Source organism: Dryobates pubescens, chromosome 36 (assembly GCF_014839835.1).
Source record: "Dryobates pubescens isolate bDryPub1 chromosome 36, bDryPub1.pri, whole genome shotgun sequence".
Lineage (NCBI taxonomy): Eukaryota > Metazoa > Chordata > Aves > Piciformes > Picidae > Dryobates > Dryobates pubescens.
In genome coordinates this window covers 3616520-3632434 of record NC_071647.1, presented here as the reverse complement: position 1 = coordinate 3632434, position 15915 = coordinate 3616520, and the positions used below count along the sequence as shown (strand labels likewise).

The window sequence follows — 15915 nt, the reverse complement described above, 5'->3', positions numbered from 1 at the left end:
CTTCCCTTCAGGTGGTTGTAGAGAGCAAGAAGGTCTCCCCTGAGCCTCCTCTTCTCCAGGCTAAACAGCCCCAGCTCCATGCACTTGCTGATAGTGTATTACAAATACTGCTGCAGAAGCAAAAGCTGCCTCAGTAACTGCTTTCAGTCCCAGTGTTCATCTCTTGCTTTTTTTAAACAATTAAGCAATTGGTGGCTTTGCTTATAAAAGAGGAACTCTGAGAAGCATAGAATTGTTTAGGCTAGAAAAGACCTTCAGATTATCAAGTTCAAGCATGAACCCAGCACAGCCAAGGCCACTGCTGAACCACATCCACGTGGTTTAAGCACACCATATCTACACAGCTTTTAAATCACTTCAGGGATCTGCCTCCAGCAGTGCCTTGGGCAGCCTGTTCCAGGGCATGACAGCCTTTTGGGGGAAGAAATTGTGCCTCATGCCCAACCTAAACCTCCCCTGGTGCAATTTGAGGCCATTTCCTCAAGTCTGGTCACTTGTTTCTTTGGAGCAGAGCCCAACCCCCACCTGGCTCCAGCCTCCTTTCAGGGAGTTGTAAAGAGCCAGGAGATGTCCCTTCAGCCTACTCCTCTCCAGACTGAACAATCCCTCTTCCCTCAGGTGCTCCTGAGCAGGACTTGCTCTCTAGACCCTTGAGGCAGTATGTTGCTTATTGTGATGTTCACTCTGGAAACTTTTCTAAAGGACATAAACTCCAAGAGCTTTCCTTGAAGAGCTCTCATGAAGAGCATGTCAATCCTTCCTGTTGGATGGTCCTAGAGGGCTGAGCTGATCAAAAGAGCCTTCTGTTACAAGCCATTAACACTTGGATGGGCTGTGTCTGGTAGCTGTTACACAGGGAAATGAAGTTCTCTGTTTATTTCAGGAATAAGAATATTTCTGTATTAAAGCCTCATTGGTTTTTCCACAAGGATCTTAAGGTGATAGAGGGTTCAGCATCAAATAATTAAGTAGGTCTGTAGTGCTAGGACAAAGGGCAATGGCTTTAAGCTTGGGAAGGGCAGATTTAGACTGGGGATTAGGATGAAATTCTCTACAGTGAGGGTGGTGAGGCACTGCCACAGGTTGCCCAGGGAGGTTGTGGATGCCCCCTCCCTGGAGGTGTTCAAGGCCTTGAGCAACCTGAGCTAGTGGGAGGTGTCCCTGCCCATGGCAGTGGGGTTGGAGCTGGATGATCTTTATCACAGAATCACCAAGGTTGGAAGAGACCTCAAAGATCACCAAGTCCAACCTGGCACCACAGACCTCATGACTAAACCATGGCACCAAGTGCCACATCCAATCCCCTCTTGAACCCCTCCAGGGATGGGGATTCCACCACCTCCCTGGGCAGCACATCCCAATGGCTAACAACTCTCTCTGGGAAGAACTTTCTCCTCACCTCCAGCCTAAACTTCCCCTGGCACAGGTTGAGACTGTGTCCTCTTGTTCTAGTGCTGGTTGTTAGAGAGAGGAGACCAACCCCCTCCTGGCTACAACCACCTTTCAGGTAGTTGTAGAAAGCAATGAGGTCTCCCCTTAGCCTCCTCCTCTCCAGGCTAAACAATCCCAGCTCCCTCAGCCTCTCCTCCCAGGGCTGTGCTCCAGACCCCTCCCCAGCCTTGTTGCCCTTCTCTGGACACCTTCAAGTCTCTCAATGTCCTTCTTAAATTGAGGAGCCCAGAACTGGACACAGGACTCAAGGTGTGGCCTAACCAATGCAGAGTCCAGGGGCACAATGGCTTCCCTGCTCCTGCTGGTCACACTCTTCCTAATGCAGGCCAGGATGCCCTTGGCCTTCTTGGCCGCCTGGGCACACTGCTGGCTCATGTTTAGGCAGCTGTCAATCAGCACCCCCAGGTCCCTCTCTGTTTGGGAGCTCTCAGCCACTCCAACCCCAGCCTGTAGCTCTGCCTGGGGTCGTTGTGGCTTTAAGATCCCTTCCAACCCTAAGCTATTCTATGAATCTATGAACCTGAGTCTGTTTTAAGCACAGAATCAGGCCAGCTCTTGTGGCCTAACATTCAGATGCTGACCTTCCTCTTCCTTTTGTTCTCAGCTTTGGGATTCTGCCACTAGATACCCCGAGCCCTGGAGATGGATCCTATTTGCAAAACTACACAAACTCTTCTTCTGTAATTGATGTGCCAGCCACAGGAGCACCTTCAAAGAAGGTATCTTGCATTCTGGAATGATTGTTGCTCTCTGAGTTTGACATTGCAGTGTACTTGCAAGAGGAATCCCATTATGCACACAAAAAGAACCCCATCTGCATGTGAGCTGAGTTGTGCTGAGCTCAACTTCTCCACTGCTTACAAAATCTGTTCTGAAAACCAGCTCTGAGTGTGGAGCTGTCTGCAGCCTCCTTTAGCTGTGGAAATGGTTTGGGTTAATTGAGAATGAAATCTATGTGCAATTTGTCTGTGAAGTGTGTGTGTGGAAACAACAAATACCAATGCACTTACTAACAGTTGTTTAATGCAGCAGAAGTTGTTCACCAACTTAATTATAGACCTGTGAGGTTGGGGGTGCAGGGGGGGGCAGTTTTGGTTTTAATCTGGCTGCAGCTGGTTCAGGTATTTCATAGAATCACAGAAAGGTTTGGGTTGAAAGGGACCTCAATGATCATCTAGTTGCAATCCCCTTGCCATGGGCAAGGACCCCTCCCACCAACCCAGGTTGCTCAAGGCCTCATCCAACCTGGATCTGAGCATTTTCCAGGCTTGGGAGGCTCTGTGGCTTCTCTGGGCAGCCTGTTCCAGTGCCTCACCACCCTCATGGTGAAGAATTTCTTCCTAATGTCTAATCTAAATCCATCTTCTTGCAGTTTGAAGCCACCAGCCCTTGTCCTGGCCCTCCATGCTTTTGTAGAAAGTCCTTCTCCAGGTCTCTGGTAGCCCCTTTCAGGGACTGAAAGAATAGAATAGAATAAACCATGTTGGAAGAGACCTTCAAGATCATCATGTCCAACCTATCATCCAACCCCACCCAACCAACTAACCCATGCAACCAAGCACCCCATCAAGTCTCCTCCTGAACACCTCCAGTGATGGTGACCCCACCACCTCCCTGGGCAGCCCATTCCAATGGGCAATCACTCTGTGTAAAACTTCCTCCTAACCTCCAGCCTAAACCTCCTCTGGCACAGCCTGAGGCTGTGTCCTCTTGTTCTGGTCCTGGTTGCTCTAAGGTGCCTCTGAAGCCTTCTCCAGGCTAAACAACCCCAACTCTCTCAGCCTGTCTTCATAGGGGAGATTCTCCAGCCCTCTGATCATCTTTGTGGCCTCCTCCAGCAGGTCCATGTCCTCCTTGTGTTGTGGGCTCCAGAGCTGGACACAGTAGTGCAGGAGGGGGTCTCACCAGAAAGGGAGAATTTTCTCCTGCCACCTTTTTTTTCAGACTTGCCTGAAGCATTAGTTAAAACCCAAACTAATTGTAGAATAATCTGTTAGAGTGCAACAGCTGTTTCTAAAGCCTCAAGAGTTGTTGTGTTTTTTTTTTTGGGGGGGGGGGAGAGGGGGAAGGTTTATTTTACTTCTAAAATCCTATTTTCAGCTAAGCAAAGGAAGCAGTGAGGGGAGAGGAAAAAAACCTACACCAGATTGCAAGCAAAGATGTCTGTAAATATTTTCAGCTTCTTGTGTCAATTCCTTTGGCTAGCAAAACAGATTTTTGCTTCCTCAGCTTTCCTAATGAGCAGCAGTCTTTTCTCTCTAAGTGACACAAGCCCCTTTCTCCCCAGGCAGGGTGCACAGGCACCTGCAAGCTGCCCAACTGCTGGTGCTAGAGGCAGCCTCAAGGAGCTGCTGAATCTTCATAGGGTGGTTTAGGTGGGAAGGGACTTCAAAGATCATCTACTCCAATGCCCCTGCCATGGGGCAGGGATGCTTCTCAATTAGACCAGGTTACTCAAGGCCTCATCCAGCTTGGCTTGAACACCCCTAGAGAGGAGGCAGCCACAGCCTCTCTGGGCAGCCTATGCCAGAGTCTCACCATCCTTGTACTGAAGAACTTCCTCTTCAGCTCCAGACTAACCCTGCTCTCTCTCAGCTTCAAACCATTCCCCCCTTGTCCTGTCTCTAGACACCCTCAGGAAAAGTCTCTGCAGCCTTCCTGCAGGATCCTCTCAGGTACTTGAAGGCAGCTCTAAGATTCCCCTGGAGTCTTCTCTTCCCTAGGCTGAACACCCCCAGCTCCCTCAGCCTATCCTCATAGCAGAGGTGCTCCAGCCCTTGCATCATCCTTGTGTCCCTCCTGTGGACTCCCTCCAACAGCTTCTGTCCACCTCCCATCAGAGGGCTGTACAAACACTGAGAACGCTGCAAACAACAGAAGCTGGATAGCTTTGTGTGCAGAGTGAGGCCTGGAGACAGCCCAGAGTTCAGAGCTCTCACTTTAAGTTGCTTTAGATGAATGGGTTTTTTTCCAGGGCTGTTTGCAAAGACTCCTGGCACCTCAGGAGAGCTGAAGCTGCTGCTGCATTATTGCTGGAAGTTGGTGAATTCCAATGTGCAGCTCAGAGGAATGGAAGCACTGCTGGTGGTGTGTGGAGGGCTGCCTGGTGGGCTGCTGCTGCTTCATTCAGCCTAGCCTTGTGGAAAGGAAATGAAAAACACTGTCTGTGTGGCTCAGGAAGAAACTGCCAGAGTTGTCATAGTGACAAATGAGAGGTGGAATGCTGGTGACCGTTGAAGAACTATTGGTTCCTTTCTGAAAACAAAACAAAAGAGAGGCTTTCCCCCTGTGTTTTTAGTGGCTCTAAAAGCTGATGAGGGAAGCTAATGTGTTAGAATAGAAGTGGCCAGCTCTTTAGAGTGTGGGGGGGAAACCCCCAGCAATAAATCAGTACAAGTAATGGTGTTGGATTCCTCAAGGTAGAACTTCATAGGGTGGCTTAGGCTGGAAGGCATCTCAGAGATCATCTCCTCCAGCCTCCCATCTACTCCATCTGCTCTGCCTCTCAACTAGACCAGGTTGCTCAAGGCCTCATCCAACCTGGCCTTGAACACTGCCAGGGAGGAGGCAGCCACAACCTCCCTGGGCAGCCTATTCCAGAGTCTCACCACCCTCCTACTGAAGAACTTCCTTAGATCCAGTCTGACTCTGCTCTTTCTCAGCTCCAAACCATTCCCCCTTGTCCTGTCTCTAGACACCCTCAGGAAAAGTCTCTCTGCAGCCTTCCTGCAGGATCCCTTCAGGTATAGGGAGGCAGCTCTAAGGTCCCTCCCCAGAGTGTTCTCCAGGCTGAACAACCCCAGCTCCCCCCAGCCTGTCCTCACAGCAGAGGTGTTCCAAACCTTGGATCATCTTTGTGGTCAGGTGGTGCTCAGCCTTGCTGTGTCATTCTGCAGGTGAAATCTGGGAGCTGTTGGAAACTTTGGTCTTCTCTCATTACCCCAATGGTTAATAAAAGCCAGTGAGCAGCTGCCTTTTCTTTATCCTTTGGATGCTCTTCTGAAGCCTCTGTTTGGGACCTCTGGGATCTGATTGCACAAGCAGCTGTGGTGTCCTGGCTCTAGGCTTCTCCTTACTGCCACACTTTGTATAGAACTCTTTGTGCTTGCTGCTTTTGGGCTGGATTGTGCTAAATGTCTTCCTTGGGTGGCTGATCCAGTTCCCCTAGAGTCACAGCAGTGATGGGAGGGATGGAGCCCTGCTGCTGTGAGGCTGGGCTGAGAGAGTTGGGGCTGTTCAGCCTGGAGAAGAGAAGGCTCCAGGTGGTGGCCTTTGAGTACTTAGGGGGCTGATCAGAAAGCTGGGGGCAAATTTTTGAGCAGGGCCTGTTGTGACAGGACACAGGGTGATGGTTTGAAACTTAGGGAGATTGAGTGGAGAGAAGGGAGAAATGTTTGGGGGTGGTGAGACTCTGGCCCAGGTTGCCCAGAGAGGTGGGAGATGCCCCATCCCTGGAGCCATTGCAGGTCAGGTTGTCTGAGGCTGTGAGCAAGCTGCTCTGGTTGCAGATGTCCCTGCTGACTGCAGGGGTGTTTGACTGGAAGACCTTTAAAGGTCCCTTTCAAACCATTCTGTGAGTCTATCCTACAAGTTCCTCTGGACCAGCCACTTTTCCTTGGTACAGCAGCAAACTCTGGCCTGGGGTGGGCTGTGCATATGTAGGGAGGTAAATAGGAGCCTGAAAGATTGAAGTAGTGGAGACCAACTCTTGGGGGCAGTTCTCATCTGCCTTCATTCTCACCTGTGTTCTGCAGGAGAGGTGAAAAGCTTTGGGGAGTCATATTTGCTGCTTGTTTATTGCTGTGCTAGGTGTGACATCAGCACCAAGGTGTAAACTTCACTGATCCCTGCCTGGGCTTCTCCCTAGCCACATTTAATGCATTTTAATTAACAGCTTAGCATTCTGCTGGCTGCTTTGTCCCATGCAAATCATTACTTGGCCAGTTCCACTTCTGCTCTTCAAGTTACCAAAAGAAGAGGTTTAGTGGAGCTGTGGCTAGAATGTTGCCTGAGTTAAGGGAGGCAGTTTCCTAGGAGACACTTACATAAGTGAATGAAAGATTAGGATGAGTCCAAAGGCTTCTGAGCTGGTAGGCACTCGTGCTGGCCACCTAAGCTGTCCTCTGATACCAAAGAAGCTGAGAAGGGAAGGACAGGACAGAACTTTAGAAGTCAGATAATGCATAAATGGATTTGCTTGTGCTTCTGTTAATCATCCACTTGATTTCTGGGGTCTTCAAGAGCATCTCTCCTGTGAGGAAAGGCTGAGAGACATGGGGCTGCTCAGTCTGGAGAAGGCTGAGAGGAGGACCTGATCAGTGTCTGTAAAGACCTGAGGGGTGAGTGTCAGAGTGAAGGTGCCAGGCTCTTTGTGGTGGTGCCCAGCAATAGGATGAGGGACAAGCTGGAACCCAGGAGGTTCCACCTCAACATGAGGAGAAAATTCTTTGGTGTGAGAGTGCTGGAGCCCTGGAGCAGGCTGCTCAGAGAGGCTGTGGAGTCTCCTTCTCTGGATGTGTTCTGTGTGACCTGCCCTGGGTGATCCTGCTCTGGCAGCAGGCTTGGTCTTGATCTCTAGAGGTCCCTTCCAACTCCTACCATTCTGTGATTCCATGATCTCTTCGAAAGAGCCATCACTGAGTTGAATGTTAGTGTCCCTAGAGTGCACAGAAACAGGGTGCAGGGAGGGGAGGACCTGTTCTGAATCCTTTGCAGGAAGCCTGCACAGCAGTCAATGAATTTCCATCTGACCTTGTTCCTTGACTCTCAGATTCACAGTCAAGTCACCACAGCTCTTAGGTTCCCACATCTCAGCTGTGCCAGGGTAGGCAACAAAGCTCAGATTTTAGCTCTCTGGAGGTGTGTGAAAGATGTAAGAATGTTTTTGGTGCTAAGTCATCCTGCATGTCTGCAGCCTGTGGCAAATCAAAGGGACCAACAGTGTGAGTGTGTGCACACAGCATTGCCCAGCCAGCATGCAGCAGCTTGCTGCTCTGGGTTAACCTGGCTGTAGGTGTTGGGCACTGACTCTGTGCTGCATAACACAGGCCCCTTTCTGATGAAACAGTTGATTTCTGTCTGCTCCAAAGGCTCCTGCAGTGATTAATCAGCATTTCACTAATTAAATCATGATGTGCTAAAGAGGGGAGCAGCAGGCTCAGGTGTGCAGTGAGCACCTCAGGGAGGTGTTACAGGGAATAACTTCTGGCTGGGCTGGAAATGTGATAGTTCAAATAAACCTCCTCACAGGACTACAGAACCACAGAGTGGTTTGGGCTGGAGGGCATCTTCAAAGGTGATCCAGTCCAGCCCCCTGCACTCAGCAGGGACATTGCAACTGGAGCATATTGCTCAGAACCCCAAATGACCTGGAGTGGTTACAAGAATGGGGCATCCACTACCTTTCTGGGCAGCCTGGGCCAGGGTCTCACCACCCTCAGTGAAGAACATCTTATTTCTCTCCACTCTGAGCCTTCCTCTTCTAATTCAAACCATCACTCCTTATCCTGTGGCAACACATCCTGCTCTAAAGTTTACCCCAGGCAGTGCTGCAGGCTGGGGACAGAGTGGCTGGAGAGCAGCCAGGCAGAAAGGGACCTTGGGGTACTGGTTGATAATAGGCTGAACATGAGCCAGCAGTGTGCCCAGGGGGACAAGAAGGCCAATGGCATCCTGGCCTGCATCAGGAAGAGTGTGGCCAGCAGGAGCAGGGAGGTCATTCTCCCCCTGTACACTGCACCGGTTAGGCCATACCTTGAGTCCTGTGTCCAGCTCTGGGCTCCTCAGCTTAGGAAAGAGGTTGAGCTGCTGGAAGGTGTCCAGAGAAGGGCAACAAAGCTGGGGAGGGGTCTGGAGCACAGCCCTGGGAGGAGAGGCTGAGGGAGCTGGGGTTGCTTAGCCTGCAGAAGAGGAGGCTCAGGGGAGACCTTCTTGCTCTCTGCAACTCCCTGAAGGGAGGTTGTAGCCAGGTGGGGGTTGGGCTCTTCTGCCAGGCAAGCAGCACCAGAACAAGAGGACACAGTCTCAAGCTGTGCCAGGGGAGGTTTGGGTTGGATGTTAGGAAGAAATTCTTCACAGAAGGAGAGATTGGCCACTGGAATGTGCTGCCCAGGGAGGTGGAGTCTCCATCACTGGGGGGTGTTTAAGAAGAGCCTGGATGAGGCCCTTGGTGCCAGGGTTTAGTTGATCAGATGATGCTGGGCAATAGGTTGGCCTTGATCTCAGAGGTCTTTTCCAACCTGGTTAATTCTGTTCTGTTCTGCTAAGTCCTGAAATGCCACCAGAAGGCCTCCTTGGAACCTTTTCTTTCTGTGGTGTTGTGTGTGTGTGTGTGCATGTACAACTTGCTGTGGAGAAGGAACTTTTTGCCACCTTGCACAAACATCTCCTGATGTTTGTTCCTTGCCACTCGGCGGAGAGCTGCCCGAAGCTGGCAGAGTTGGGCTTACTGGCACTGTCATAGGGAGGAAGAGAAATGCTTTGGATGGTTGGAGGTAGCAGAGAGTGGGGTTTCTTAGTGACATAATAACAAACCTGTAGAAACTTTGTCTTATGCAGGCTGTCAGCAGGATCAGCCAAGCTGGAACCAAGTCTGTCTTCTCCCAGAGCGGGAACAGCCGGGAGGTCACTCCAATTTTTGCACAAACACAGAGCTCTGGACCACAGACAAGGTAGGGGGAGGGCCAAACCCAAATCACCTTGGTGTTAACCTTTTGCATCTCCTTTCTTGAAGTGCTTTATTTGCCCAGCTGGTGTTGGGTGTTCCTGCAGGATTCCTCTTTGGATGAGGAAGAGAAGGTTGGGGTTTTTGTTAGGTGTAAGAAGTTCAGTGGGTGAGTGGGAAGCTGATGTGTGGTGGTTGGGTTAGGTGGTTAAAATCAGAGAATGGCCCAGGTTGGAAGTGACCTCAGAGATCACAGGATGTTAGGGGTTGGAAGGGACCTTCAAAGATCAAGTCCAACCTCCCTGCCAGAGCAGGGACACCTCTCAGCTAGACTCAGCTGCTCAAGGCCTCATCCAACCTGCCCTTGAACACCCCCAGGAAGGAGGCATCCACAACCTCCCTGGGCAGCCTATTCCAGAGTCTCCCCACCCTCATACTGAAGAACATCTTCCTAAGATCCAATCTGAACCTACTCTCCCTCAGCTTCAAACCATCCCCCCTTGTCCTGTCTCCAGACATCCTCAGGAAAAGTCCTCTGCAGCCTTCCTGCAGGATCCCTTCAGGTGTTGGAAGGCAGCTCTAAGGTCCCCCTGGAGTCTTCTCTAGGCTGAACAACCCCAGCTCTCCTCATAGCAGAGGTGTTCCAGCCCTTGGATCATCTTTCTGTCCCTCCTCTGGGCTCACTCCAACAATTCTATGTCCTTCCCATTTCATCAGTAAGTAAAAAAGTGTCTGGGAGGGAATCCTGCTCAGGTTCTTAACGTGCAGCAGGCAGGTTTCTTTCTCCATCCCTTGAAATGGGAGGCTCTGTGCTGTGGTACTCAGAGTTTTGCTTAAAACAAAGGTGAAAGCTTGTTTTTGTTGAGCATGGAGTGAAGAGTTTGGGTTTTAATGTGCCTTGTTGGTTTGTTTTCAGTACAACTCCTCAGGTATTGAGCCCAACAATTGCTGCTCCACCAAACGCACTGCCTCGAAGAAGCTCCCGTCTGTTTACTAGTGATAGCTCTACAACAAAGGTAACAAACTTCCTGGCTCTTGCAACCCTGGGGGCCATCCCCACTTGGGCAACACCAGAATGGGGGCTGGAGTTAGAGATGGGGTCGTTTTCTGCTCCAAAAACGAGCTGCTAAACCTATTCAGTGAAGCTGCTGAGGGTCTGTGTGCTTAAGGTGGAAAATCTGACAGCTGGGGGCTGCTGTTGAGGCTGCAGAGAGGCATAAATGCAGTCCTGAACAGTTTGCTTCCATGCTTGGTTACCAGAATGCAAAAGGCTTCTGACTCCAGCCAGCATGGATTTAGGAAGGGCAGATCCTGCCTGACCAACCTGATCTCCTTCTGTGATCAGGTGACTGCCTGGTGGCTGTGGGGAGGCCTGTGGATGTAGACTACCTGGACTTCAGCAAGGCCTTTGACACTGTCCCCCACAGCAAACTCCTGGCCAAGCTGTCAGCCCCTGGCTTGGATGGGAGCACACTGCATTGGGTTAGGAACTGGCTGGAGGCTGAGCCCAGAGAGTGGTGGTGAGTGGTGCCACAGCCAGCTGATGGCCAGTCAGTAGTGGAGTCCCCCAGGGAGCAGTGCTGGGCCCTGTGCTCTTTAACATCTTCATTGGTGATCTGGATGAGGGCATTGAGTCCATCAGCAGTAAATTTGCAGACGACACCAAGCTGGGGGCAGGAGTTGAGCTGCTGGAGGGTAGAGAGGCTCTGCAGAGGGACCTGGACAGGCTGGGCAGATGGGCAGGAGATTGAACACATCCAAGTGCCAGGTTCTGCACATTGGCCACAGCAACCCCAGTGCTAAAGGCTGGGGGCAGAGTGGCTGGAGAGCAGCCAGGCAGAGAGGGACCTGGGGGTGCTGGTTGATGGTAGGCTGAACATGAGCCTGTAGTGTGCCCAGGCAGCCAGGAGGGCCAATGGCATCCTGGCCTGCAGCAGGAAGAGTGTGGCCAGCAGGAACAGGGAGGTCATTCTCCCCCTGTACACTGCATTGGTTAGGCCACACCTGGAGTCCTGTGTCCAGTTCTGGGCTCCTCAGTTTAGAAAGGAGGTTGACTTGCTGGAAGGTGTCCAGAGAAGAGCAACAGAGTTGGTGAGGGGCTTGGAACACAGCCCTGTGAGGAGAGGCTGAGGGAGCTGGGGTTGCTTAGCCTGGAGAAGAGGAGACTCAGGGGAGACCTTATTGCTCTCTGCAACTCCCTGAAGGGAGGTTGTAGACAGGCAGAGGTTGGTCTCTTCTCCCAGGCAAGCAACACCAGAACAAGAGGACACAGTCTCAGGCTGTGCCAGGGGAGGTTTAGGCTGGAGGTTAGGAGGAAGTTTTACACAGAGAGAGTGATTGCCCATTGGAATGTGCTGCCTGGGGAGGTGGTGGAGTCACCATCATTGGAGGTGTTCAGGAGGAGACTTGATGGGGTGCTTGGTGCCATGGGTTAGTTGATTGGGTGGTGTTGAATGATAGGTTGGACATGATGATCTTGAAGGTCTCTTCCAACCTGGTCTGGTCTGGTCTATTCTATTCTATTCCTCTTCTATCTGTGCATCCTCTGTAACTCTCCATCTTCTTACTTGCAGGAAAATAGCAAAAAATTAAAGATGAAGTTTCCACCGAAGATTCCAAACAGGAAAACAAAAAGCAAAACAAATAAGGGAGGAATAACTCAGCCAAACTTAAATGACAGCTTGGAAATCACCAAACTGGACTCTTCCATCATTTCAGAAGGGAAAATTTCCACTGTCACACCACAGATCCAAGCTTTCACACTCCAGAAAGCAGCAGCAGGTCTGTTTGAACACTGGTGGACTGCAGATGAGTTTAAACTTCATGAGGCTGTGTTTGAAGGTTGAATAAGAAAGGAGTTTTGCTCCAGTGTTTTTTTTTCTGCCTTGCTTCAGTTAGCCTGCAGCTGTCACCTTGGGGTAATTATAGAGGCATTGAATTCAGTACCTTGCAAAGAAGATGTGAAGAGGGAGTAAAAAGTGGTTAGCCATAAGCAGATAACTCTTCCAGCCTCTGATCCTTATTAATGCTGAAACTCTTTTCAGGCCAGACCCTTAGAAACTGAGTCAAGAGAGCTCTGAGTAACCCAGTTCTCTTCCCTGCAAGCTGGGTTTCTGTAGTCTGTTCAGCCTTCCTGTTTCCCAGTTGTTTCCAAACAAGCCTTTGTTCAGGCTGTCAGAGAAGCCTAGACAAACTGCTGAATGCCTCTCCTGGCTCCATAATGTTTCTAGGCAGCAAGAAGGTGTATCCATGGATACTAGACATGGAAACTGCATTCAGACCTAACAAAACCTTTGAATAGCTGCTGCTGGAAATGCAAAACTCCCCTTGCCCTGAGCTTCAGGAGTGTTCCTGAGTGTTCTGTTGCTGGCTTAAGAACCACAGAAGGAAGCCTTCCCTCTCTGGCTAGCCTTGCAAAGGTTGATGTCTGCAATATTATGGCTACGTTAAGCTTGTGTTTGGGAACTCCTGAAAGATCTTTCAGGAGCAGAGCCTGCCACAGTGAAGAGCTGCTGGGATGATCAGTGCCATGTAAAGAAATCTCAAGTGGGGGGTTGTTTGTGTTTGGGTTGGGTTTGTCCCCTGGTACTTACTGCTTTTTTCTCCCAGAAGGTTTGATGAGCCTCCTCCGTGACATGGGCAAAGGTTATTTAGCCTTGTGTTCATACAACTGCAAGGAAGCTATCAACATCTTAAGCCATTTGCCATCCCACCACTACAACACTGGCTGGGTGCTGTGCCAAATTGGGAGAGCCTACTTTGAGCTGGCAGAGTACATGCAGGTAGGAACTGTCTGGGTTGGGGGTTTGGTCTCTCTTTGGTTCTGCACAAAACCTGCACCCTGCCTGCAAAGGTTGTGAGAGATTTGCAGCTGAGGTAGTTGTACAAACACATCAAGTCATACCTGGAGTGGGTTTAGATCTTGAGTACACATCAGTCATGGAGCTTTCCTGGAGAGGTTGAGTTACTTTAGAGTTCCTTGAGTGTTACTTCCCTTTTCTTCCAACCCTGGGGATCTTCTCCTTGCCTCTCCTCACCTTCACCCACAGCTGTGCTGATGTAATTGTGCTGCAGGGTTGTAAATTACATCACAGAATGGTTTGGCTTGGAGGGGGCCTTCAAGATCATCCAGTTCCAACCCCACTGCCATGGGCAGGGACACCTCTTGCTAGGTCAGGTTCCTCAAGGCCTCATCCAACCTGGCCTTGAACACTTCTAGGGAGGGGGTATCCATGACCTCATCAGTCAGCAGTGGGAGGGCTGGCAGTGTTTCTGCTGGCACTGGGACATGATCCCTTCCTTCCCTTACAGGACACATATCTCTACTTAACACCCTCACAAAGCAAAGGAAATGCTCAGTCTGGACACGAGGAGGCTTCTAACCTCCACCTGTGTGCTCTGCTTTGGAGGGTGGAGTTGTGTTTGAGGTTTAATTTCTGTTCTTAGGCTGAGAGGATATTTTCAGAAGTAAGGAGGATTGAAAACTACAGAGTGGAGGGCATGGAGATCTACTCCACTACGCTGTGGCACCTGCAGAAAGATGTTGCCCTTTCAGTTCTTTCAAAGGATTTGACAGACATGGATAAAAACTCACCTGAGGTATGAAAAGCTGTGGCCTTGCATGGGAAGAGGGTAACTGTGTGTGGTAAAGTCAGTGGTTGAGAACAGAGCTCTGAGCTCTCACATCTGCTTGAAGTGTATCCTCTTGTGAGAACTGCATGGCAAAACAGAGAGGGAGGTGGGCAGGATGTTGTTGAACTGATGAGGCCTGAAATGGCTTCTTGGAATTAGAACATCAGCTCACATGGAACAGGTGGAAACCTTTTCTCTCTTAATGGCTATTTAAATTTGCATTGGCACCATTCAGCCAGGAAGTTGGGGGCTTAGTCACTCCCTCCTGCTGCTGCCAGTGTGAAAGATAAGGAATCTCCTTTTCCTGAACCACCTCTTAATTGCTGCAGTTAGTTTGCTGGCACTTAAGAGAGGTTTGCTCTAGAATTCCATTCGAGACTCATTGTTGCACATTTGTTTGCCAAAGTCCATTCAGCTGCAGAGTGTGTGGTGGTATCAAGCCATGGCATGCAGCATGCCACAGATGATAGCTGGGTGTTCATAGCTGTGATCTGAAGAGCTGAGGAAACTGCAGGTTATGTTGGGAAGTTCATAGTATCATAGAATCAGTCAGGGTTGGAAGGGACCACAAGGATCATCCAGTTCCAACCCCCCTGCCATGGGCAGGGACACCCCACACTAGATCAGCCTGGCCAGAGCCTCATCCAGCCTGGGCTTAAACACCTCCAGGGCTGGGGCCTCAACCACCTCCCTGGACAACCCATTCCAGGGCTTCACCACTCTCATGGGGAAGAACTTCCTCCTCACCTCCAGCCTGAATCTCCCCACCTCCAGCTTTATTCCATTCCCCCTAGTCCTATCACTCCCTGAGATCCTGAGCAGTCCCTCCCCAGCCTTCTGGGAGCCCCCTTCAGATCCTGGAAGGCCACAATGAGGTCACCTCAGAGCCTTCTCTTCTCCAGACTGCACAGCCCCAACTCCTTCAGTCTGTCCTCACAGGAGAGGTGCTCCAGCCCTCTGCTCATCCTCCTGGCCCTGCTCTGGACACCTTCCAGCATGTTCATATCTCTTGTCATAGGGGCTCCAGAACCAGAGGCAGTACTCCAGGTAGAGTACTGAGCAGAGGGGGAGAATCCCCTCCCTGCCCTGCTGGCCACACTTCTCTTGCTGCAGCCCAGGCTCTGCTTGGCTCTCTGGGCTGCAAGTGCACACTGAGAGCTCCTGCTGAGCTTCTCCTCCCCCAGCACCCCCAAGGCTCTCTCCTCAGGGCTGCTTTCCAGCCAGTCCCTGCCCAGCCTGCATTTGTGCCTGGGGTTGTCTCGACCCAGCTGCAGGACCCTGCCTTTGGTCTTGTTGCACCTCCTGAGCTTGGCTTGTGCCCAGCTCTGCAGCCTGCCCAGCTCCCTCTGGATGGATCCCTTCCCTCCAGCCTGTCTGCTGCCCCACACAGCTTGGTGCCATCAGCAAACCTGCTGAGGGTGCACTCAATGCCCCTGTCCATGGCACCCACACAGATGCTGAACAAGCCTGGTCCCAGGACTGACCCCTGAGCGACTCTGCTTGTCACTGGCCTCCACTGGGACATGGAGCCATGGACAGCCAGTTGTTGTTTGAGAAGACAATCCTGCTCATGCTCTCTTGCTAGCTTGTCTAGCAGTGGGGAAAACCAAAGCCAGTGAGGCAGTTGGTAGTTTTAGGTAGTCTGGAGAGGAGAGAATGCAGCTTCTAATGCAAGGAGCAGAGAACAGCTACTGCATTTGGCAGTGATGCTAATGAGTTGGGAAGGAAGGGATCCTGGGCTGTGGTGTTTTACATTCCCTGTGCTGCTTGCTGAGCAGGAGGGGAAGAAGGAGGCTGCTGCTAAAATTGTTGCTCTGCAGAGTTGCAGATTTGTCAGTTGGAGCTGAAGAGAGAAGGGGAATGTGCTGTCTCCTCCTTCATTAGTCTTCAGTGTCTAAGATGTGTTATTTCTGGCCTGTTCAACAGCTTCAAAGGCTTTAGTCATTAGTCATCACAGTATCTAATTGGCACAGACTCATTTGGTGTCCTTAAATTCTCCATGTCTTTATTTCAGCTTCTCTAGCTGGGGTCTGTTTAGGCCTAGCTGCTTCTTGGGAGTGAGACTTAACTAACCTGGGGGAGGGTTAATATTGTTGGGGTTTTTATTTCACTGAGGAGGAAGTTATAAATCATGCTGTCAAGAGGTCAGTGCCTGAGTTGGAGGTGAG

The 15915-nt window shown here is 50.8% G+C and overlaps 1 protein-coding gene across 4 annotated transcripts in view; it reads left to right on the top strand.

The window, feature by feature from the left end:
• The window catches only part of CDC27 (cell division cycle 27), a 45028-nt gene that overhangs the window by 18319 nt on the left and 10794 nt on the right, over window positions 1-15915 (top strand). The window contains exons 8-13 of one of the 4 annotated variants that reach the window (XM_054176864.1): window positions 2057-2171; window positions 9010-9122; window positions 10032-10131; window positions 11689-11896; window positions 12728-12897; window positions 13562-13714. In XM_054176864.1, coding sequence (XP_054032839.1) covers window positions 2057-2171; window positions 9010-9122; window positions 10032-10131; window positions 11689-11896; window positions 12728-12897; window positions 13562-13714 — 859 coding nt within the window. Of the gene's footprint in view, window positions 1-2056; window positions 2172-8991; window positions 9123-10031; window positions 10132-11688; window positions 11897-12724; window positions 12898-13561; window positions 13715-15915 lie in introns of all 4 variants that reach the window. The other 3 variants (XM_054176863.1, XM_054176862.1, XM_054176861.1) reach the window with 3 other exon arrangements.